Source organism: Citrus sinensis, chromosome 2, assembly GCF_022201045.2.
Source record: "Citrus sinensis cultivar Valencia sweet orange chromosome 2, DVS_A1.0, whole genome shotgun sequence".
Taxonomy (NCBI): Eukaryota; Viridiplantae; Streptophyta; class Magnoliopsida; order Sapindales; family Rutaceae; genus Citrus; species Citrus sinensis.
The window spans coordinates 21050116-21075434 of NC_068557.1; the positions used below are offsets into that span (position 1 = coordinate 21050116).

General features: G+C 34.7%; 4 protein-coding genes across 7 annotated transcripts; 1 reads left to right on the forward strand and 3 right to left on the reverse strand.

The window, feature by feature from the left end:
• Positions 1-4095: 4095 nt before the first annotated feature.
• Positions 4096-4991, forward strand: LOC102620121 (uncharacterized). The gene has a single exon (XM_006469405.4). It carries the CDS (start codon positions 4251-4253, stop codon positions 4860-4862), a length of 612 nt encoding a protein of 203 aa, XP_006469468.1. The 5' UTR covers positions 4096-4250; the 3' UTR covers positions 4863-4991.
• A 2098-nt stretch (positions 4992-7089) lies between these two features.
• LOC102619060 (putative protein FAR1-RELATED SEQUENCE 10) lies at positions 7090-11126 on the reverse strand. 4 transcript variants are annotated; one of them, XM_052435066.1, is made up of 4 exons: positions 10895-11126; positions 8841-9871; positions 8321-8764; positions 7090-8238 (listed from the first exon to the last, which is right to left on the reverse strand). In XM_052435066.1, the coding sequence occupies exons 2-4, from the start codon at positions 9867-9869 to the stop codon at positions 7639-7641; spliced, it is 2073 nt and encodes a 690-aa protein (XP_052291026.1). In that variant the 5' UTR covers positions 9870-9871; positions 10895-11126; the 3' UTR covers positions 7090-7638. The 4 variants fall into 4 exon arrangements, with proteins under 4 accessions (XP_052291026.1, XP_052291024.1, XP_052291025.1 ...); XM_052435064.1 differs by lacking the exon at positions 10895-11126 and adding an exon at positions 10722-10833 and having other exon boundaries at positions 8841-10047; XM_052435065.1 differs by lacking the exon at positions 10895-11126 and adding an exon at positions 10722-10820.
• Positions 11127-11409: 283 nt separating this feature from the next.
• Positions 11410-14873, reverse strand: LOC102618758 (putative pentatricopeptide repeat-containing protein At5g09950). Its single transcript, XM_052435063.1, has one exon. It carries the CDS (start codon positions 14771-14773, stop codon positions 11600-11602), a length of 3174 nt encoding a protein of 1057 aa, XP_052291023.1. The 5' UTR covers positions 14774-14873; the 3' UTR covers positions 11410-11599.
• Positions 14874-15730: 857 nt separating this feature from the next.
• LOC102618478 (phytochrome C) lies at positions 15731-21782 on the reverse strand. The gene is made up of 4 exons (XM_006469398.4): positions 18900-21782; positions 17562-18378; positions 16679-16975; positions 15731-16517 (listed from the first exon to the last, which is right to left on the reverse strand). Exons 1-4 carry the CDS (start codon positions 20929-20931, stop codon positions 16295-16297), a joined length of 3369 nt encoding a protein of 1122 aa, XP_006469461.1. The 5' UTR covers positions 20932-21782; the 3' UTR covers positions 15731-16294.
• Positions 21783-25319: the final 3537 nt, after the last annotated feature.

A 25319-nucleotide genomic window follows, 5' to 3' on the forward strand; every position in this document is an offset into this window, starting at 1 on the left:
TGTGAGGTCAAGAATTTTTCTTTATTCTTTATTCTTTTCTAATTTATAAATTTTAAGTTTACAAGTCAGCCTAGCAGAACAAAAAATATTTCCCCAAAAGTTATATCAATACTATTAACTCGTACGAGAGAGTAGAGACTGGATGGTTCTTACGTAACTGAATGGTTTAATTTGTGAATGTGTTTATTCGGCAAAGGTAGAGATGGCCAACGGCCAAAGGAAGGTCCATGCAGGTAGTGTTGTGTTACGTTGTGTTTAATTTTTTTTTCCTAGGTTTAGACTCGGTACACATGCCGTGTTCATGCATAATTACATACCGTGCCCATACGTACCTTATCGTGTTGTGGGTCGTACCTAAGAAAAAAGCACGAAAATCTTTTTGTTTTCTTTTTTTAATTTTTTAAGAAGACATGCCAAACTGTTGGCATATTTTTTTTAAGTTTGTGTATTTTTTTATTTTTTTATTTTGTGTTTGGGTCTATATGTCTTTAATCAAATACAATAGAATAAAAAGTTTAAAACTCAAATTTTTATTCAATAATAATAAACTAATAATAGTAAAAAAATACAATACTAATTATTAAGTTAGATCCCACGATTTTATAAATTCTTTTTTAATACTTAACAGCAACAATAAGAACACTAATAATAAATTCTTCTCAAAGGTTAACTAGATTTTTAACTTGGACCTACATAGAATCATAGATCATTGTCTATAATAACATTAATACATACATTTTATAAAATTATGATATTTATAATGTTATTTATTAAAGTCATGATATCATCTATTCATTAATTAAATTATAAACATAAATAATTAGAGTATTATTTAAAATTAAGAATTAAATGAATTTTAAAAAAAATTTACGCTAATAAAATATATTAAACAAATCAATTTCAAATTATTTGTAAAATCATATAATTTTAAGTTTACTTTCACTAAAAAGTGAACACATACTTATTGTACGTCTTTTTCACGTACCATGTTGTAGCCCATATCTGATCATGCTGTGCTTTTAAGGTCACATACCTGAGATTCTCAGCCCAGCCCAGTCCACCCTGCATGCGTGTCGTGACGTGCTGCATGCCTACCAAAATGTGCTTGTATCGTGCCGTACTGTATAAATTCATGTCGTACTTTTATCGTACCACGTGTTGCCCAGTCCATTGGCCATCTATAGGTAAGGGTTCTCATGCTTTAATAAAGTATGAAAAAAATGTCAAGTTATAATGTAATGATATACAATATGTCATAACAATGTTCTAGTTTTCAAATAAAGTGCCGAAATTCTTATTGGAAAATTTAAAATAAATTCCTCTAATTATAACACTACGTAAATAAATCTGGCTTACTGGTATATAAATTAATTGCTTTTAACTTCCATTTTGTATCAATAAATAGCTTGTTTGATGTTGAGAAAAAAAGGTTGCGACTACAAAATAAAAATTATTAGTGTATTGTAAATATAATTATTAGTGTATGAAATAAAAATATAATTTTTGAATAAAAATTTTGACAAAAATAATAAAAGTATTATATGTTTTTTTAGCGCACAAATGTTAAATCAAATCCACAAATGTTAAATCAAATCAATACAACTTCTTAACTACATTAATAGATGTTTACCTAATATTTTATTACTTTTAACTATTAAGTTATGGCTATCCCACTGTACTAGTAAGGCCTGAGATTGAGTCAAGGCAGAATTAATCAAACCTATTTTACAAAGAAAAAAGAAACTCAACTTTTGTCCGTATACAAATTTGTGGATAATTATATAAAATTTTTTTCACAATACTGTTTACACAACGTATACATGCGCACGGTGAGCTACCTTCTTTGCAACGTAATTTCTCATTTTAATGAATTGGTAATTTTTCATAGTTGGTTGATGTTAAGGACACGTGTTGGGTCATACGGGTGGTTTTCTCTCTGACTTATTTTCTTCGGAACTTTGGGCCAGCCATTTTACAGTGAATTATCATTGCTGGGCTTCGACAGAAGTTTGGATTTCTATTTATAGTAGGTCTTTTGAGACCCCTGCACATTTCTAGTAAAGCCCTCTTTAACTGGAATTTCCAAAATAACTAAAAGTAATTTAATTCTTTTTTTTATTTTGAATGAAAATTCAATTAAACACTTACATAAATTATTCTTTTAATAATTTTTTTCACACCTACTGCAATTCATAATTTATATTTATATTTGAAATTTTAATTGAATTTTTTTGAGAAATTTTTAAGAATTTAGAATTTTGAAAGTAGAAATTAGGCAACAAGATAAAAATAATTTAAGACTTTAGAATTTTTACGCATTTATAAATAAAACTCTAAAAGGATATTCTTTATAGGATGAAATTTAGTAACAAAATGATTTATGTTGATTTATAGTTTAATACTTTATAAATTAAATTGGAGTATTTTAGGGAATAAAATTTTTGAGAGGTGAATTAGAGCCGCACTCTTGCAGTTATTAGACGGTCCAATACAGAGATTGGATTTGCATTTTATGGGAGTTGCATTTGCATGAACCTCTTCAAATTTGGTTAGTTTCTGTCACAACTAACAAAATAAAAAGGAAAAATTATGGCCAGATGAAGAATTGCTCACTCAGTCAAATTGTCATTTCCAAATAAATAAAAAGAAAATGAATCACATATTAACATGTGACAAATGGTAAGCTTGGTTGAAGAGGAATCAGTTGGTGGGTTGCTTTCTATATTGATTGATAATTGTCTTCATACTTTAATCAGTTGCTGCTGGTGGAACTTCGTTGTCCATTCTTATTGAAAGCTTTTAAAAACTCAGTCCAAATTTCTAACTATTGCTTTCCCAATGAAATGTCCAGATCCTATACCCAATTTCAAATGACTCAAAGCTATTATTGTCTTTTGCCTTTCTAAATCAAGTTTTAGTTAAGGGCAAGGTAGTATCTCAGTTTAATTTTTTTTTTCCCCCCTCAAATTTACGCATAAATTAGGTGGAATAATTTTATAATCTATTATTAAACTCATTTAATGGATGGTTGTTAAACAAGTCGTTAGAGTATTAATTGGGTTCAATATAGTGAATCCATTGAGGCGGTAGTGCCCAATTTTGACGCAGCAGAATTTGTTCAACAACTACTGCAATACAGCTGTTCATTTACCATCTTCATTTTTCATCATTATTACTTTTACCATTATTTTATTATTGCACTGGCTACTCAACCAGAATTTTAAAAAAAAGATGCAGTGAAAAAAAAAAATTACTTAAAGCGAATAGGAAATGAAGAATCAGTCAATTTTCAGTATTTATGGTTGGCCTAGAAGTCTTTAGCTTATGTAGAAATGTGATATGGTTTAGATTTTAGATTTAAAAAAAAAAAAAAACCAAGTCAATTCTTGAATGTTAGTGATTTGATGGGATGATTCATGAATTTGATTAAATTTCAATTAATGGAAAGATAAAGACATTGGAACAAGAGGCATACCAACCACAAAAACAAAATTAAAAGCCAACCATCAAGAAATTTAAGCCATGAAAATATTGGTTGTCCTATACAAGCCTACCCTAATATATACAAGCCTACCCTAATAATGCTAACTTAAAAGTATCTATCATTCATAGAAGGGGGGAAAAAAACATTTTCAAATATGAAACAACCAATTAAATGGACCTATAAATCAGAGAGAATTAGCTAAGTAATGGGTCGATTAAGTGCAATTAAATTTTAAATGACTCTCTTTGAAGTCAATTTGGCCTATTTTCATATCCGAATACACATTCGGCAATCTGCACTAATAACAAAATTACAAATCGATTTTTTTGTTTTTTTTTTTTGTTTTTATGATTATAAAAAAAAATAATAATTCAACTCTAGTATGAAACCAAAGAAATTTCGCGTGGGAAGGCTGAGTTTTATTCATTAATTGACCCAAGTCATGGTGGCAGTCACATACAAATACAAAAGTATGGTCTTATCAAAAAGGGTAGTTGACTGACTTTGAGTCTTAGTCTATGCCTAAACTAATCAAAATTATAAAATCTTTGTTTTGTTAAACAAGGGCAATTAATATCAAGCTAATTAAAACCCATTTACAAAACAGTAAAGTTGCTCAAGCTTTATAAGCACCCACCCATCCATATCACATTCACATTAGCTCATTGCAAAGCCAATCTCACACAAAACAAGACCTCTCTCATCCACTTGTAAACTTTTCTATCACAAAGAAGAGCCTTTGCTGCAGTTTTTTTACAATTCCAAAATGGAATATATCAAGGCAATGAATCATCATCAACCAATTTTGAGCAAATTTAGTCACAAATCTTTCTTTATCAAGATGGCAACCAAGTTCTTGCTCCCAGTTTCAATCTTTTCCATCGTTGTTTCATACTCTTCACTGATTTCTGCTGCTCTCAAATTATTCAGTGGCTATAGCATTGACAAGAACTATATGTTCTTGCTTTGCAATGGAATTTTAGTTTTCATTGTCAAGAACTCTGGTGTCATCAACAAATCACCAGAGGAGAAGGAGACTGATCTTGTTAATGCCAAAAATGCCATCAAGGAAAAACAGAGTGAGCAGCAAGTAGTCAAATTATCAGAGGAAAAAGTTGACATGGAAGTTGCAGAAGCACAACCAGAAAAACGGTCTTGTGTTGTGGTAGCTGACGAAAATGTTGTCCCAGTTGCACAAGTTGATGGTGATGAAGAAGAAGCACAAGAACAAGAGTGTGAGATACTGATCACTGACGAAGATCGAGAAGGAGGAATTGGGTTGCTCACCACAGAGGAATTAAACAAGAAATGTGATGAATTTATCAGAAAGATGAAAGAAGGTATCAAATTTGAAGCTCAACAGCTGATCATGGTGTAATATTAGTGACCAAAAGTTAATAATCTAATTAGTTTAGTTTGGAGTTCTATTTTTTATATTTCCAATTTTTTTTTGGGGTGTATGTAGAAATTTAACTCTCCAATTAATGCATTTACAAGTTCTGTTCAATATTCACAGTAAGCAATTACGTGTTTGGACTTTGGAAAGCTTATTTAACCTTGTAATAAATCAAATTAATGACCCAATTGACGGGGCTAAGCCATACTAATCAATGTGCCGTAAGTTAGGTTCAAAGTACTAGCTCACCAAGTCTATAACCAAATTTCAATTGCACTTTTTGGAAACTTGTCCCAAATTTCTCCTTTAAGATACCAAGAAGTTTAACCAATATAGATACAAAACATAAATACAAATATGAATGAATATGAAAATGAAGTTGAGGATGAGGATGAGGATGAAGATGAAGATGTATATGATATTATCTTTTAACAAATGTGGAAAAGTCTTTTATCTTGCATTTTGCATGTGATTGTGATCCTGAGCAGAGCTGCTTTTACTTGACTTCAAAAGTTCTAAGTCTTTTGGAAGATAATACTAGTATACATAGATTAATTCAATTTGCCAGCTTGCTCACACAATAAATTGGGACAAGTTTCAGACACGTGGGACCCTCTTCTTTTGACAGACAGTTACCAAGTCTTCCCCTTGGTGGCTAAGTTTAGTTCTCTAGTGATCACCGCCAAGTCATATCTGTCACTCAAGATTTTTTTAGCTTTTGAAACAAAGTGCTCATCAACTACAGTCACTTTTCAAGGTTTTGTATTGGGCGCAAAGATACAACACCCCAACCAATCAGACTTTTGAGTGCATTTAGGATTGAAATTAAATAGTTATAATTTAAAAATTAAAGTATTAAAATATTTAATAAATATTAATTGTTATAATTTATAAATTATTTTGATATAATTTTTTATTTATATGATAAAAAATTTACTATATCTTTAATAATTTTTTAAAAAAATTATTATTTAAAATTTATATTTATTATATATTATTAATTTTTATTTTATAATTATAATTTTTTTTTACAATAATTATAGTTTAAAATTATAACACTTCAATTCTAAACAAAACTAAAGATATTCCAATATCTTTAGGTTTACAAGATGAGCTCCCCAGACTATACATAAATCACTTTTTCAAGGCATCTTAACAAGCACAAAGGTCCAACTTCAAACTGATATTTGAGATTCTCACCATCTTAAAACAGCGTGTTTGACAACATAATGAGCTGCGCGGCAATCTTGCTCTTGAATATTTGACAGATGGTACAAACAAACCCCACTATTTAACAAACAGGAATCACTTATCACTCATGAAATTGATAAGTTCTTGAGGCCCCATCATTAAAAGCTTCAGGACATTGCAAAATTTTCCAAGTCAATGAACAAGAAGAGAGTGAAAATGCATGCATGCCCACACGCACACGCACATGCTATGATTTAAAAGAGAATGAGAGATGATGATAAAACTAGGACAGAAGACAACATGAGATAAACATAATGACATTGAACAATAGTCTCCACTTCCTTAGGTTTCCTTACACCCAAACACACGCTCAAATCAATAAGATTTACAGCAAGAGTGCAAGACACGGCCGAAGACAGGAATTGAACGGTAATGAGCTGCCCCCACCAAATGACCCCACAACCTAAAAAGCTGGACAGAGTGTTGTTTAAGTATAGAAGCTTGATCAAATACTCTCTGATCAGAAAAGATATTGTAACTGGTTATGGCATCCAGTCCTCAGGATTTTATTCTTATACAGTGAGATACAGCAACTAGTGAAATTGTTCATTTTATCTCTAAAATGGGAAAACTGTCCGCGAGAAAAAAATAAATGTTCTCATTCCAAAAAGAATAAAATAAAGCCATGGAACACTCAAGGTCATGGATATTTAACTAATACATATCACCATGGCAAAGCAAATAATATATCACAAGGATCCTCTTCTTCAAATACAAGATAAACTGACATTTAACAGTGAGATGCATCTGAAGAAAGTACATATTCCTGATTTTAAAATCAATTCCTGTTCTCAGCTAATACATTTCAGAAATAGTAATCAAGTCAAGATCAACATTTATGGCTGCACTTTGCTTTTGGTAAAGCACATATTTTCTAACACTGTAAATTACTCTCAAAAATTTTTGCAGACAACCGTTTTTAATGCTTTTAATACAGGTAGCAGTTGGAAGGTAAATGTAAATAAAACGTGTGGAATAATATGCTAATGAAAAAGATAGCTTTACAAGAATTCCTTATATTCACATATACCTAACATCAGTAAAGACTGAAACTATTATTGAAAATCAACGTAAAGTTTCAGGAACCAAAACAACACCATCCCACTTCCATCTCAAGAAAGCCTTCTATCTTACTCGATCCAATGAGCCAATGACCAGTTTTCATAATTTTTCTTGTAAGCATTTGGTAAAGAATAAAAATAAATACAGTAAATTGAAGTACAAAAATCCTTAGAAAATCAATGATGGCCTGTGAAGAACAATATGAAAAATATATATATATATCTGTATTTGGTATTAGCCTATCATGTTTGCCAAAATGGAAGTGAAAGCTTATTCACATTAGTAATTACTTATCTTGTTGTATGCCTTCAATACCTCTCCATTCTTCAAGCTTCTATATGTCCCTAAAATGGTTTCCAAGTGCAGTTACTTTAGCCACCATTCACTATTTTGCCAAACCTAAGGTTCACTGGCATTCCTAGCTGGCATATTCTCAATAAACTCATTAGTCACTGGCATTATGAGCTGGCATATTCACAACAAACTCATTAGTCTCTGGCATATTTCTGACATGATCAAGAAGCCCAGTAAGTTCTTTATGAACATAACTAAAACGCTCCTTGGAGATCATTGACTCTGTCAATAGAGCTGCAGCAAGAGAATGAAAGGCTTGAGCACATTCATCACTACTGCTTTGTGGATTTGGATCTTCCATTGTAACTAAGGAATTTTCGAGTCGCCAACGAAGCAGTAGATATTTTTCTGGGAGTTGAAAGTAGTTCTTCACTACCAGTACTCCAAGAGAATGTCGACATAAAATTCCAGAATGTTCAAATTCCTTACACGAACAATGAATTTGCTCATCTTCAGGTATCCAAATCACAAGATACTCTCCGTCCATTTTTTTGTAATGTCGCACCAGATAGGACCCATTTGTCATTTCAGTCGTTGCATACTGTGTAGAAAGCACAATTTCATGTTGTAAAACACGGAAGGCATAAGGTGTAAGAATGCTTCGTGCATGTTCCTCAATAGGCATGCATGTTTTGATATGCACATACTGCACCCCTTCTCTAGTTGAATTTCCAAAGGCAGCAGCACATACCTGCCAAGATTGCAAACAAAATTCAGAACATATATCAAAAATGCAAAAATTAGAAATAACAAAAGACTTATCACCAACATACCTGCTCAAAGAATACTTGCAAACATGTTTGCTCACTCAAGATTTTCTTAAAGAACGTGTCCACGGATTGAGAAAACTCCACTGTCATCATACGAGCCAGAAAGTAACCTCTAATATAGGAAAAAAGCCAGAATGCTCGATATGAGAAGAGTAAAGCGACATGCTTGTCTGAAACAAGACCAAAACGAGCAACAAAGTGATTCCACTGATGCTCAAAATCCTCTACACTCTCCAAACGGCACAACATATCAAACTCAGCTTTAAATTCTTCATACTGTGATCCCAGCAGAGAAGAGAACCAACTGGATAATTTGGAAAGAATATGCCATATACATACAACATGTTTGGTATTTGGCAATTCCCTTGCTATACTGTCTCTAAGTCCCAAATCTATATCTGTTAGAATTGTCTGTGGATGTCTCCCTCTCATAAAGCGGACAAAAGTCTGTTCAAAGGAAGAAAATCATAAAAAGTTATATGAAGATTGATGCAGATTTTTACAAGAATTTGAATCCACAAACCTGTAAAGCCCATGCGAAAGAATGAGTGCTTTCATCTTGCAGCAACACACAACCAAAGAAAATTGCCTTGCCATGATTATCCATACCAAACCACACTCCTAGGAGCAATCCGTAAGTGATAGAGCGATAACTGGTGTCAAAAGTAACCACATCGCCAAACAGTGTATATGCACGAATGGAGTCTCCAAATGACCAGGCAATATTTTCAACCTTCTCATTTTCATCGGTTGTATAGTCATAAACAAAATCCACATCCCTCTCTGCCATATTCTTGCAGGCCTCAAAAAGTTCTAGGGTATCATTCTCTCTTTTCTCAGTAAGCAAAGCATCATTTTCCTGAACTGTCTTCTTACAAGTGCGAACAAAGTTCCTCACATCCTTCTCTATAAAAGGCAACTGCCCAGGTTGAACTCCCTTTTCTAGTTCCAAAACCTTCACTATCCGGTTCACAGGAAACCCAGCTTTTGAGAGTAAAAGAATGCGCTCTTGATCAGCCTCCTGTATCTTCCGATATGCAGGAAGCATACGTACTTGGTCATCTTCCAATAATTCATGGTTATGAACATTACTAAATTGTGAAACATACCATTGAGTGACGCCATCAACAATTTCCTTCGTCAAATAGAGTTTGGCATCACATCCACAACGTACTGATTTTCGGTCTCTGGGGTGCTCTACGTTGGCCTTTTTTCTTGGTTGGTTAAATCCAGAACGATAACAAACAAAATCTCTCCTATAAATCCCTAAATTTTGGCTTTCGGTCGAACGTGCTTTTCTAATTGAAAATCCGTTCTTCCTTGCAAAATTGCTGTAATATTCAAAAGCCTCGTCATCACTTTTAAATATTTGACCCACGTAAGGCGTGAAAACAACCTCTGATGATAACAAGGATGATGTTGTCTCAGTCTTTTCTTGCTGAGAGCTCGTTGATGCCTGATCATCTCCTTCATACTTGATGTAACACTTCCAATCTCCACATGGGCACTGCTGTCGTCGAATCCAGATGTTAGTCGGTGGCTTCATTGCCATTTCTGCCAAAAATGCAAAAAATATCCCAACTCTAAATCCTAATGCTCCACTTCATTGTTGATGGAAAGCAGGAGAAGAAAAGAAGCGTTGTTGAGACTCTAAGATACATCGATGGCAACAACTACTCAAATGAAAGTAATTTTATCTAATTGAGGAAATATAACACCCAACTTGGTTGCTGCAGAAATAGAAAGCAGTAATAAATATTAGGATATTCATTACCCAGAACTCGAATACCTTTCAACTGAACTAATCCCCACAATATCAAACTAGAATAAAGCTTTTTTTTATATAATTGGAAAGCTGAAACAATTAATACCATACTATTGAGCTTTAAAAAAAAGTTTCTTTTATTCTTTCCCTAATCTTCTTAGCAACCAATTAAGCTTATATTAAATCTAATATCATTGGGGGTGGGGGGGAATTCCTATCAAGAATTCACTTATTCACAGTTGAAATTCTATCAATTACAAGCACTTGAAAATCTCCTAGACCACGAAAGAAAGGAAACCTGTTATGCACTAGTCAATCACCAACAGAAGTTTTCAGATTTTCTCAAACAATGTGGTTCAAATCACAATAAAAGAAAGAAGCTGAAAACAAACATAATTCAAGTAAAGAATTATATAACGAAAAAACAAAGAAAAATAAGAAAAATGCTAAATTAAATTTAGCTTGAGATGAAGAAACTATATTGATATAAAGAATTCAAATTTTGGGTTATGTGCTTTCATATCACAGCATATACTACTCACTAGAATTACCCCAACCAAAAATAACAACAACAACAACAACAACAACACCAACAACAATACAGCCCAATTCATGTAAAATACTTCTATATTAGCTTACGATTGATTGATGATCAGAATTAAAAAGCAGAGACTAACCACGAACCGTCACATAATGTAAAATTTAAGTAAAAACAAAATAGACCCAGTTCATATCAGATACTTATAATCACAAAAAAATGAATTAAAATACGAACTTGGACGAGAAATAAGTATTAGGAAAATGGCACGTACCAGTAAAATTACTGCAACAAAAATTACTTTAAAAAGTAATTCCACTTTCACACGTGGCGTTGCTAAAGCTACCAGCAAGTGTTTCTCAATATACTTAATGTAAAGACCCAAAATACATTCTGAGAGATGAGATCATTATCACCACTGAAAATTAAGTTTATGGGTGTTTGAATTTAACTTCACATCATATTCCTCTTTTGCTTTTGCTTTGGTAGTTCATCGTTTTTCATCTACGCAATTTTTTTTTTTTTTTAAATTTAACTGGTGTAAGTCAACAAAGCCGGGTTCGGGTTACGGGTCGAGTCCGACCCAGGGCCAGAACCCGGTTTTTATATGCAATAATTGTTTAATTGTTTTAAGGCTATGAGAAAACTGCACCAAATCCTAATACATTCCTTAGTGACCAAGCAGTGATCGATACAATCATACAAATGTATCAACCTCAAGGAATTCTCTGTACAGCAAGATTCAGTTTCATCTAGTCTTGCATGAACCATCATAAGATGCAAAAGGGAAAGAAGAATCCTTCATATAGGCGGCAATCGTATTTTTATCTAAAATTTGAACCTGTCTGAAATGGTCTAAATAGACTCTATCATCATCATCTAGCTGATTAGATGTACCATCATTCTCCACATTGAAGTATCCCAAGTTAATCCTTGATATATGTTGTATCCACAGCCTCAACTAATCATCATATGTCAATCACCAGTAATCTCCACATGAGCATTTACCATCATTGAAGTGATGAAATCGGTTGGAGTCTCTTAGTACTATCTCCCGACCTACAATCTTCGATATAAACTTAAAGGCTGAATGACAATCACCACAAACTCGGAGATTTTTCATTATTCTGATAGGTAGTTTTGAATTGCGAGTAAGAACAAAGGCAACAGCAATTTTCTCACTGTGATAGCTCACGAGATCTTCCTTACTCTCAGGTTCAAGATCAAAGAGCGCAAATTTTGTCTGCGGCACATATCCAGCATCCCTCATCTTTTGGTTGAGTTCCTTGAGTTTCTCGTAAATCAAGTCTTTCTCTGGGTGTGATTCGTCACCAGCTACGAATACATGGACACCATCTTTCATGGTGACCCAACTACATCCGGCTTCTTTCTTCACTTCTGCCTCCTTCATTGCCTTCCTAGCCTTTGCCACATCTTCCCATTTGCCCCCAGAAGCATACATGTTAGCAAGGAGCACATAGTTCACAGCATTTTGAGGTTCCATCTCAAATAACATATTAGCAGCCTTCCTTCCTAACTCTGTTTTGCGACAATTTGCTCGGCAGCAAGCCCCTAATACAGTTCTCCAAATGAGACTGTTAGGTGTGATTGGCATCTTGTTGATGAACTCTTCTATCTTATCAAGTTCACCTGCCCGACCAAGCAGATCCACCATGCATGAAAATTGCTCCAGCTGGGGAATCAATCCATATACTTGACTCATGGATTTGAAATGTTTAAACCCTTCATCAACCAACCCTGCGTGGCTACAAGCAGATAAGACTCCTACAAAAGTAACATGATCTGGTAATGGGCCATCCAGCTTCATTTGTGAAAACAGTGTTAAAGCTTTGTCACCGTGACCATGACGTGCATAGCCCGATATCATTGAATTCCAAGAATACACATTCCTTACTGGCATCAGATCAAAGAATCTTGATGCATAATCTATTCTTCCACATTTCGAGTACATGTCAACAAGTGCACTCCCAATTACAACATCAAATTCCAAACAAGCTCTTACTCCACAAGCATGGACTTCCATGCCACGCTCTAATGTAGCGACAGAGGCACAAGCACTAAGAACAGTGGCAAAGGTGAAATGATCCAATCTCTGACCCCTCTGCATCATAAACCAGACCAAATTCATGGCCTTTGGCAACAGCTCATTATGTATGTACCCAGAAATCATGGAATTCCAACTAACTTCATCCCTCCTCTCGGACATCCTAGCAAAGATTTTCTCACAGTCATCCATCTCTCCGCACTTTCCATAGCATGATAGAAGTGCATTTTCAATGGTAGTTTCATTTGCTACATTATATTTAATCACTTGAGCATGTATCTGGTGCCCAAGTTTCCCCATTGAAAAGGAAGACGCTGCTGCAAGAATATTTATGAAGGTCACTCTGTTAGGACTCCATCCAGCTCGCCTCATGTCCAAGTAATATTTTACAGCTTCAGAAACTAATGCCTCGGAATCAGCAAATGCTCCAATCACAGAATTCCATGAAACTTGATCATGCTCTGGCATCAAGAAGAAAATTTTGAGGCATTGACTGAGATATCCTGCATCTGCATACAAAGAAAGAAGAGCATTTGAAACTGAAACATCTGAGTCAAGTCCTAATTTGAGCCCTTCACCGTGTATTTGCTGTCCAAGCATGATCCAACCCAAGCTAGCACATGAACTTAAAGTACTAATCAGTGAAAAATTTGAAGACATCAATCCATCTCTTCTCATTGCACAGAAGTTCATTATTGCTTCTTCATAACACCCATTCTGGTCAAGACCAGATATCATGGTATTCCATGAGACAGAATCTTTTCCAATCATAAACCTGAATACTGATCGAGAATCATCAATAGTACCACATTTTGCATACATGTTAACAAGTCCATTACCAACAGCAACCATGTCAAATAAACCGCTTCGGATGAGATATCCATGAACCTCTTTACCCTTTCTTCTCCCTTCCTCCAACACAGCAAATTCCGCAAAAGCACTTAATAAAACCAGATGTGAATCAAGATTTACATCAACCAAGTTTCTCATCTCCGTAAAAACCTCAGTTGCTTGTTCTCCATGGTTCTGCCTTACTAGCCCAACCATCAAACCATTCATGGAGACAACGTTCTTCTGAATCATCTGCTCAAAGATCTTCCGAGCATAATAAAAATTGCCCAACCTTGCAAAACCACTTACCAAAGCACTACCTACATACAAATCCGATAAAAGTCCAGCTTTCTTCACCATAGCTAGTATCTGCTGAAGCAAATATGAACCAGAAAGAACAGAGGAATAAGCAGCAGTTATTAAGCTCCCAAATGTATACTCATTAGGTTTTAAACTATACCGAAAACCTTCTCTCTGCATTCTTGAGAAAAGCTTAAAAACAGAAATTGTATCTCCTCTTTGCGAATAAACCGAAATGATAGAATTCCAAGATATCAAATCCCTAGTCTCTATTTCCTCAAAAATTCGACGAGCACAATCAGTGGACTCTAAACAACTCCCATACATCGCTATCAATACATTACTCACCAGCCCATCAAATGTCTGATTAGATTTCAAAACCAAACAATGAACCTGCATCCCAAATTTAAACCCACTTGGTCCACACTCCTGGCAAGCTCGAAGAACACTGCCAAGGGCATAACGATTCAGCAAGAACCCTGCACGAACCATTTCTTTAAACATCTTGCAAGCCTCATTAGACATACCTTTATGGGTATACCCAGAGACAATGCAAGCCCACGAGACAGAGTTTCTGTCAGGCATTTCATCAAACAACTTACTCGCGGACGCCAAATCACCAACTCTAACATAAACATTAATGAGGGTATTGCATAAAAACACATCATAAGCAAACCCATGTTTCAGAATTTGCAAATGGAAAAGTTTAGCATCTTTTGAGCTGCAAGAGTCGCGATATTTTCCAACTAAATGTTCATAAATATCAAGGCTAGCTGATTTGGGATGTGATTGTGATATTCTGTGCTGATGAATTAAAGTCTCTACTGGGAGTGGGGAACTTGTGACGCGTGGTTTAACATATTGGAGATAAAGGCGAAGAGTGTTGTCGCTGGCATTTTGTGTCGTTAAAGAAGAGTTGGCGAATGTCGTAAGAGTTCGCTTGTGACTGCGAAACATGCTTCGATTGAGAGTAGTGGCAGCTTCGGCTCATGCATTTGGCGCCTTCAAATGTTTCAAAGTTCGTTATTCTAGTTATGGTTCTTGATTTCAAACGTTAACAAAAAGTCGTGATTAAGTTTTGCAACCGTTATAATTTTACTTTTATTTTAAAAGCACAATAATTAATTAAAATGTTTGATAAGTACCAACCATTAATCAGCAACTAATGATAGACTTTTTTTTTTCATTTTAAATATATTCCGAATTCAATTATAAATAAATTATTTGTTTATTGAACAAATTGAAATTATTGGAGGGTTAAAATGTTATTACTACTACAATTTATTTTTAAAAAAATGTTCTTATTGAAAAAAAAAAGGGTAATTCAATATATTATAGCATGTAATAAAAGTACTTGTTTTACAAATAAATTATATAAGGGTTAATTTCATATTATCTCTCTGGTGATTGATTATCTTCAAATCACTTTTTTTAAAAAAAAAAAAACCTTAATTTACCTTCATTTTTGTTAAGAGACAAAAAAAAAAAAAAAGAGAAAGAAAATTATCAACCCTCTCAAATTTCTTTTTGAATAGAGTAATTTAAAGTTTTCAAAAATAAAAGATTAATTAGTTAACTATATTTTCCCTAGTTTATTTCCTTCACCATATTTGCTCATTTTTTTTCCATTATATCTAATTATTCGAAGATTTTACGTTCTATATCAAGAAATTCATACGCATTTCAAAGATATTTATTTTACTATACAATTTCAATAATTTATTCTATAAACTTACTTGTTGCAAGCGTGTCAATCTTTTGGTAAATGTATGTATTTTATTAATAATTATGATGTTATATTATTTGATATAAATATTATTTTTTAAATTTTTCATACGCACCGATATTCACACAAATATAAACAATAAATTTCGAAATTAATCCAAACTAACAAAAAATTCCGGGCCGCCCCTGTATACAACATTGGTCGTCACACTTCGTTAAATTCATATGCAGAGAAGTTACAACAGACTATCCCCAGGTCCAGAGCTGGAGAACAATACACTTCTGGTTTGATTATCAATGAAGTCTCACTGTACAGTGTGCTATGTGCTTTATGTTGTTGAGACACTTGCTGGGAGAGTCTTACTCCAGAGTTACAAACTGTGACCAAATTAGATTTTTCTTTTTCTTTGTTCTCATTGAGAAACAATGTACGTGGAAAAATGATGTTACAAAAGACAAGATTAAGATTCTATCTGAGTTGAAGATGCAGGTTGTATAGGTCTTCACTGGAAACTCAGGTTTCTTCATTTTCAAAATCTCCGAGTACAACTCCACACTGCTGCTTCAGTGGCTTTACCGAGATAACCCACCATGCCAAGTCGAGGGGGTAAATTTCCAGCATCACCCAACCTTGAGAAAATCCATGATTAAAACTGAACAAAGAGGCATTCATTCACCAGAATGACATGCTACTTCTCAGCATCATGTTATGCGTCAGCACAACTTGTTCATTTGCTCATTAAACTGAGCTGGTTATTTGGTTTTATCAGCATCTTTTTGGTGGGCCAAAGGAAATTCAATGAGGATAAGGAAGGATGATCTTTCCGCCTCTCTGATATACTGCACAGTGCCATTCATAAGCTTAACAAGCTTTTGGCTGATGTATAGGCCAAGACCTTCCCTTGAGGCACCCTGGCTATGGTAAAACATATCATGAATTAACTTTTCAGGGATTCCAGGTGCTGGATGAGTGATCCTGCCATAATATCGCATAAAACAGATAGTATCTTTGCAAGTTTCCCTCAGTAAAGGTGTGCAAAAGAAAAAGAAAAACATAATGGTCGTATACTAGGCTGCATCTACATCACAGGAGCAAGAATAAACAAATTTGCAGGCACGAGTTTAAAAGATGATTACCGGAATTCAAGGTGAACAATGTGTATATTTTTCCCTATACGTTCCTTCTGCGGAATTACTCTGAATGCAATTGAAGATCCCTCAAATGCAGGGGTGAAGATGAGTGCATTAGTCAAAAAATCTGAAAGGACCTGCTGAAGCCTCAACTTGTCTCCATGCAAGTTCATGGTTGACACTTCAGCTGGTAAATCACGGATAATCTGCACCTGGTGTTCCCGGCTTGGTATCATAACTTGTGTCATAACTGCGTCAAGAGCTTCCCCGAGGTTGAACTCACCAGATTTCAGAACCATATAGCTGCATGTGGGTGAGAAAAGGAGAAAAACCTATTACATTTCAGCAGGGCTCAAGACATGACAAAAGTAAAGCATCAAATCAAGAAATGCCAATATTTGCCTGCTCAATAAATTGCAAGACGCGTGTATAAGGAAAAGCTGAAGCCATTTGTCTGGTGTGAGCACGCATTTTAGTATGCCCACCAAAGTAATCATACAATAACTTAGTAACCATTGAATAAGAAATCTTCAAATAAACACTAGTCAGTTACTTTATCGCAAACATAAAGCATGAAGACAACATAAAACTAGATCTGATGCTATAACTCTACGCTCAACAATCTAGAATCGTTCACAACCAGACATGAATGTAATCAAATTTGACAATCATACCATTCCTCAATACTTCCAATGTCAGTGTCGTCAACAATGTTGGTTGTAACCATTGAATTAAGAAATCTTCAAATAAACACTACAGTCAGTTACTTTATCGCAAACATAAAGCATGAAGACAACATAACACTAGATCTGATGCTATAACTCTACACTCGACAATCTAGAATAGTTCACAAGCAGATATGATTTGTAATCAAATTTGACAATCATACCATTCCTCAATGCTTTCAATGTCAGTGTCGTCAACAATGTTGGTTAACTGTTCCTGACACAATACGCTCGTCTTCAGGAGTTGCTTCTGCTCTTCACTTAAATCAGAAGTTCCCATTAGATTCTGCATAAAAGCTATCCCATTTAGAGGCTTTCTGATTTCCCGACGGATATACTCCAACTTATTTAGGCTATTGGCTGCAGCCTGTTCTGATATCCTCTGGACCTGCAAAGCATATTGAAGTTCTGGACTAGCCACATGCAAAAAGCACAGAATCCCAGAAATCTTTCCCTCTGCATTAGTCCTTTTGTTTGCTGAGAGTAGCGCTTCAACATATTTACCCTGCTGATCAAAGAACCCAAATAGTATTTTATCTGCATCCTGTCCAGAAATAACCTTGTTCATTACTATCCTTAGTTTGGTCAATGTGTCATGATTTTTGACCCGACAACCAAAATTCTTAACCGTAAAAACTTCCCCAATAAGCATCCGTTCAATGGCTTCTTCCCTCTTCAAACCAGATAATTTTTCCATTCCGTCATTCCACTCCAAGCACCGACCATCCTCATCAGTCATAAAGATTGGAGGAATAAGTGCAGACGGACTACTCACAATTCCTACATAATCACCTTGGATGCGGGTATATTTATCCATAACCAACTTCTGCCCTGTAATATCTTGCCCAACAAAGCAAACACCAATTACATTTTCCTTTGTATCTTGAGTACAACAAGCATTAACTACCAGAATAACTGGACCACTGGTTTCTCGAGGACCAAATGCCCTAAGCTTGATTTCAACATTTCTTTCTTCTATACCTGTCAGTTGTATATCAATATAAGATTCAACAGTGATCCATCACAAAAGTACTAGAAGACTGAAAACAGATGCCAACATGAAACATGGAATAAAACGTGAACATTATCTGGAAATAATGAAAAATGTGGAACAGTGGACAGTTTTAATTAAATTTATAATGTATCTGCCTTGACTCAGTTTAGTGGGTTTCACAGATAATAAGAACATAGTGCCAAAGAGACTGGGAGTTATACATGCAGAGGATTTTCATATGTAGGACTCCATTTCCTCAACTATTTTTCCTTCACCTAATGATTGAATAATGAAGTAAAAGATAGCAAATATGACGTAACGCAAGTGGTAGACTAAATTAGAAGCAGCAACTGACCAAATACAAGCATGAGCAATCAGCTTCCTTATGACTTTAGCAGATATATTGTTGAAATGCACAAAAATTGAAATCATTCAGCATATCTATCATTTGTTTATAAAGACATATACATAACTAAAAAGCATTTTGAAATATAAATCAAAGTCTCACCCAGAAATGCTGATGATAACATGTTCTTGACCACATCAACTGAATCACCAGCAACAAGATCGACTAATGCTGTGCCAATGGCCTGGTCAACTGTCAGACCTGTGAGTTCAGCTGCTTTGGAATTCCACCCATTTACATTACCAGATGCATCAACAGCCAAAATGGGGACAGCTGCAGTTTCAATCAGGCGAACCATTTCATTTGTGATAATGCGCAGTTCATCGATCTTCTCAATCCTGTCATCAACTGAAGGAACATTCACAATCATTTTGGAATCCTCTGCAACCTCATCTTGCAAAGATCCTCTTAATATCAGCTGTAAGGAATGTATGGCATCCATTTCTACATCCTCCCAAGGTAAACTCCGTTGCTTAACTACCTCCAGAAAAGCCTTGAACGATGATCTGGGGTGCATTTTTCTTCCGCCATCCTTACCACCCGAATCGTGTTTTGCGCCACCCCACTTGATCTCTTTTGCTGTATGAGACCGAAACCAAAAGAGGAAATCTTTGGAAGTAATCTTGACGGCAGCAATACCACAGACTGCATCACCAAGAGCTAAAGCACCTGGATAGCCAGCTTCCACAAGACTATCAGTACTTAAGCCCGTACTTCCTCTGTGGTACTCAAGAAGCCATTCGGCAATATCTTTGATTTGCTCTTCTGTAGGGGTAACCCCAAGCAACCAAAGTTTCCCCCTGTAATAAAGTGCAGCTCCGTCGCACTTAACAAGATCCATCACATTAGGTGTTTGGGTAACAATTCCTACAGGAGAATCTCTAAGAAGCATGTCACAAAGCACAGTTTGAGTTCGCAGAATATGCTTCTCCCTGAGTTGGGCAGACAATTCAACTTCCTTATTAACCTGAACACCAAAGACTTGAATCAGGAACTCACAAGCATAGCGCAAAGGGAATGGAACAAACCTAGGGCTAGTGTGATGGCAAACCACTAAGCCCCACAATTTTCTTCCTTGCTCCTGGTCATTATCCAGCTCATCCTCTGCCTCGTTGATTGTCACAGACATCACGAGAGATGCAATTGAACCCATATTTTCCATATACCGTGCGTGACACCCATGAGGAGCTCTCAGTGTGGAACCACAAAGACTTAGTGGCTGATCCAACTTCTTGTCTTGAATCACCTTAACCGGTGGGGCTAAACAATCACATATCATTCTAACCTTGTTTTTCATGATAAGAAATCTGGAGGCCTGTGGTATATCAGTAGCAGGATAATGAAAGCCAAGATAAGGTTCCAAGTCAGGTCTGCGGCACTCAGCAACAACTTCCCCATGCTCATCTTCATGAAATTTATACACCATCACCCGATCATAACCTGTCAAATCACTAACTTCATTGACTAAAACATCACATAATAATGATATATTCCCACTAGGCAAGGACTGCAATCTTGATATAGCTTTAGCAGCAAGCTTATACGACTTTAATGCCCCAGCAGCCGTCACGGGCACATCATCTGGATTCACTGGCTCTAAATCTATAACTAACCCCACATCAATTCTATGCAAAATTGCATAAAAAGGTTTACCCGAAGTCTTACAGTGAATCAATATTGGATTAAGAAGATTTACTTCTCCAAAGTTGGCTGCTTTTTGCAAGGCAGCAGCACCTGAGGACGTAAAGAGTGTTCTCACATCAATTCCAAGAGTCAGAGCATCTTGCTGCTCAATGTTTGGAACGGCATGTGGAGCCAAGTCCAACATTTCGGGGGCGTTTTCACTGTAGCCAAGAACTGTGAAATTCTGCTCATCAACTGCAATCATACAACCAAAGGGTTGAATTAACCTACCTCTTTGCACCCTTTGGAGGTAAGCTGATACAGTTGAAGAAGGAACATTGCTTGTTGAACTTGATATGTTGACTGAAGTAGAGTAATCAAAATCAGATTCGTCAAAGTCTTCAGCTAACTTTGCATCAATGGAGGTCTGGGCAGCCACTCGAGCATTTTGTTTCGATCTAGCAGAACTACTCCTAGAATAATTAGTCTTGTTTGTTGACTTTGAAGACATCCCTTCCTCTTCAACTTCAACCAATCAATCTAAAACAACCCAACTAAACCAGAGGAGCAATACCAGTGTCCTAGAATTTAAAACCCGCAATATGGAATCCAAAGTTTGTTCTTTTAACACAAGAAACAAAACTTTCTCACAATAGACCATAATTAGATCAGAAAAGCTAAAAAAACCCGTATCAAATTATCCAATTATTGCCACCGAGATTCTTCTGGACCAGGAATCGCCATGAAAGTTGAAAAAAGAGTTGAAACCCATCTGCAAATCACTACCGGTAAAGCAATCTCTTTTTTTCTTTTTCATATTGAATTATCCCATGAATCCATAGAAATGCTTGCCAAAAAGTCACGCAGCTGATAATCCGCCAGGAGATTCTATTCTCCAATCAATAAAGCCAACAAAAGGGGACACCAGAAAATTGATACTCCTCTTAACTTTTCTATCAGGGTTTACCCTCAATTGCTTTCACAGATCACGAGCCCTAATAAAATTTTCACTAACCAGATGAACAAATCCCACAAACTCAACCCAGATATTGGATAAATACAAAATCTACAAATACCCACTTCACATACGTCCAAACTAATTGTATGTTGCAGTTAAAAACTTGTCATTTATATATCCCTGTGTCGTGTGTGCGAGAACCAAGTCCCAAAATGGCAACAATCACCGCACAAAATTCCACCGATCCAAGAGATATTATTAATATATCATTATATCATGTAATTGTTAAGAGAAAATTTTGTGTGTGAGCGAAAGATTAAGCGGGTGACTGACCATCAAGTTGCAGGAGGGTATGGATTAAACAACATGTGATAACAACAGACCCAGTTGCTGTGGCCTACGTGGGAAATACCTTTATTCCCGCCAAAATTTTATTGGTGCCATGCGTGGGAGTGAAAGTGAATGTGCCCCTAAAAAATTTTTTTTCATCTTTCTAACCCAAACTCAATCATACCAAACCAAATCACTGCTTAAGCAGCTTGACTAAGATAATTTTTAAGGAAAGTATATCCAATAACTAAATGGGGATGACAGATGATACTTACATTTTCACAATGCCTATACCTATTATTATCATATTCTTGTTTAACGGTTAATTTCTCACGTGTTGCATAAAACTTTTGACATGGATGGGCTCCATTCTGATTCTTGTGTAAGCAGTAAGAGTAAATTTACAAATAATTTCTTGGGGAATATTTGAGTTTAATTTACTAGTCCCTAGCATTAACCAAAATGCTCCGCCAAAAGAAAAAAAATTATTTATGCGTGAGTATTTGTGTTTTGGTAATTTTTTATTTTTTGATTTTTATTTTGGAGAAGGCTTGTTTGGTATTTTTCTTTTTTTCTTCTTGTTTGTCGCCACCTTTGTATTTGATGTCAAATTACGGATTGGGAAATAATTTATTAAGGTTATTTAGAGGCCGATCTATTGAAAATTTGAAATGTCAAGTTCGTTATCACATTGTATTTCAACTTAGAAGTTTCTAGAGACAGAGAAACGTTTTCAATACGCAAGTAACAACAGCAACGCGGTTCCCGAATCTTTACATTAGTACGTGGAGCTAGATAGGTGGGGCACAATCACGGCGAAGACGGACACGTGTCACCATCACAACCAAACTTCATCACACGTGTATATGAGACAGTTCGCAAGCACGCATATACTGAGACGTTATCACGGTAGAGCGATCGGGAAGGGTTGGCGGTAGGGGTGGGTAAAAAAATCGTAGTCTTAAAAAAATCGAACCGAACCGAACCGACGATTTTTTTTAATTTGGTTCGGTCTTTTTAAAAAAAAAATGAACGGTACCATTTATAAAATAAAAAAAAGGGAAATTTACACTCGTCCACCTGTTTGTTTTGCCTTTTTCAAAAATACACAAACACTTTTTTTTTTTTCAGTGCGCCACCTGAAGTTTGCTTTTTGTTGCATTTTTCCACTTCCGTCTAATTTCCGTTAGTAGATTTAACGGAATGTTAACGAAATGACCTTTTTACCCCTCAAAATTACAATTTAACCCAAAATAAATGGAAATTGGAGATAAATTGGATGTATTTAAATTTTTTCAAAGGTGGATGCTAGAAATTGGAGGAAAATAGTGTTTGTTGCTTGCTAAATTTAGAAAATTTGTATTTATTTTTTTGAAAGAGAAAAAATAAATACAAATTTTCTAAATCTAGCAAGTAATAAACACTATTTTCCTCCAAAAAAATAAATACAAATTTTCTAAATTTAGCAAGCAACAAACATTATTTTCCTCCAATTTCTAGCATCCACCTTTGAAAAAAAATTAAATCCATCCAATTTATCTCCAATTTCTATTTATTTTGGGTTAAATTGTAATTTTGAGGGGTAAAAAGGTCATTCCGTTAAATTTGCTAACGGAAATTAGACGGAAGTGGAAGAATGCAACAAAAAGTGAACTTCAGGTGGCGCGCTGAAAAAAAAAAAAGTGTTTGTGTATTTTTGAAAAAGACAAAACAAACAGGTGGACGGTTGTAAATTTCCCTAAAAAAAATGTCGGTTCAATATTCGATTCATTTAATTGAACCGAAAAATCAAACCGAAAATCGAATTATTTTTAAATTTTATTAAATTAAATATGTGTTAATTTTTAACTGATTGTGTAAGATAGCTAACATAAACTTGCATACACACAATCAGAGTATATATATATGTTAGTGTTACAATTTCATAATTATTTATTTTAAATTTTTTTTTTATAGATCCAAATATTGAGTTGAAAAATGCCTAAAGTTGATGTTGATATTGATGAAGATGGGAGAATGTTGTTGGCGTTTGTTTGCAATTTTTTATTTATTTTGTGTTGTAAGTTGTAATTGTTGTTATTTTTATTTCTCTTTATAACATTATGATTATGTTTATATAGATGGAGTATTGGAGTTTGGTTATGTATTTTGAAATTTTAATATTTCATATTTTGGGAGTATCTTATTAATATTTAGTAAAATATTAGTAATAAAATGTGTTTTGAATACTTTGTACTTATTGTTAATATTTGTAATAAAATTAGGATAAATTAATTGTTGAAAAAAATTATTACATTCATGAGGCCCAATGGGCTAAAAATTTAAAAATTCAAAATAGGCCCAATAGGCCCAGAACCGAAAAAACCGAACCGATCCGAAAAGAACCGTTTGAGTTCGGTTCTTATTCGGTTCTTTTTATAAAATAACCGATTTAAATCGATTCTACTTAATTTCGAACCGAACCGAACCGTGCCCACCCCTAGTTGGCGGCGGGTGTCTTGACACCAATGCGGGAAAAGTAAAAGGAGGGACTACTTGACTTTTCCGTTAATTTTTTGAAAATATTATTTTACTATCAAAATTTTATAAGAATTATTTTTTTACTTAATATTTTATAAATTTAATGATAGAACAATAGTAATTAAAATATTAAATGAGAAAATATAATTCCTAGAGAAATTTAGTGATAAAGTGATACATAAAAAAAAAAAAGTAAAATAATAATATCTATTTTTTTTTTCAACCAAAACAAAATCAAGACTTTAGTAACAATCATAAGATGGAAGGGAGAACACAGGTGCAATAGATTTAGACGCTTCATTCGTTTGCTCGCCCACAAATAAATTTGGATATGCGGATGCAACAATTTTCTGTGACAATGTGGGTTTTTCCTGCCCTGCCAATCTGCTTGAGCACTAAAGCTTGAAAGCAGGTACGAGCTGGCTGCCAATCTAGTAGAACACTTCATTAGAAAGACTGGAGGAATTCATCTATGGATCGGGCTTTCCTCAAAACACTTATTTTGAATGAGAGTGAACCGTTCGAGTAGGTGTTAATTCGCTTCTCCTTGAGAGAGGAGTTGAATCCTCATTAAACTATTAATATATAGATCCTTCCCTGAGCAACAAGCTAATTCTGCGACTAAAGAAAGAACTCATACCGAAAAATATTATACCAACGTTTCTCTAAGAATAGACATGAGTTGAATTGAATAAGGTTTGTGAAAATCTAACCCTAAATTGAATAGGATTTATGAAAATGTAACCCAATCCTTTATTAAATGGGTTGAGATAAAATCAACCCAATCCAATTAAATAAACATGTCACTCAATTCAACTCATTCTTAAATTATTGAGTTGGGTTGGGTTGATTAGATTGAATGTCAAATCAAAATTAAAAATTAAATAAATAAATATATATATATATATATATATATATATATATATATATGAAATTTGAGATGTAACTTATTAAAATCAAATATTAATCTATTATACATAAAAATTCTATTCATTGTCTAATGTTCGATAATAAAAAAATTTATGATACCAACTATCTTAAAATTAAGAAAGTTTCGATGATGAACTTCTAGACTTTATTCCCTGCTTCCT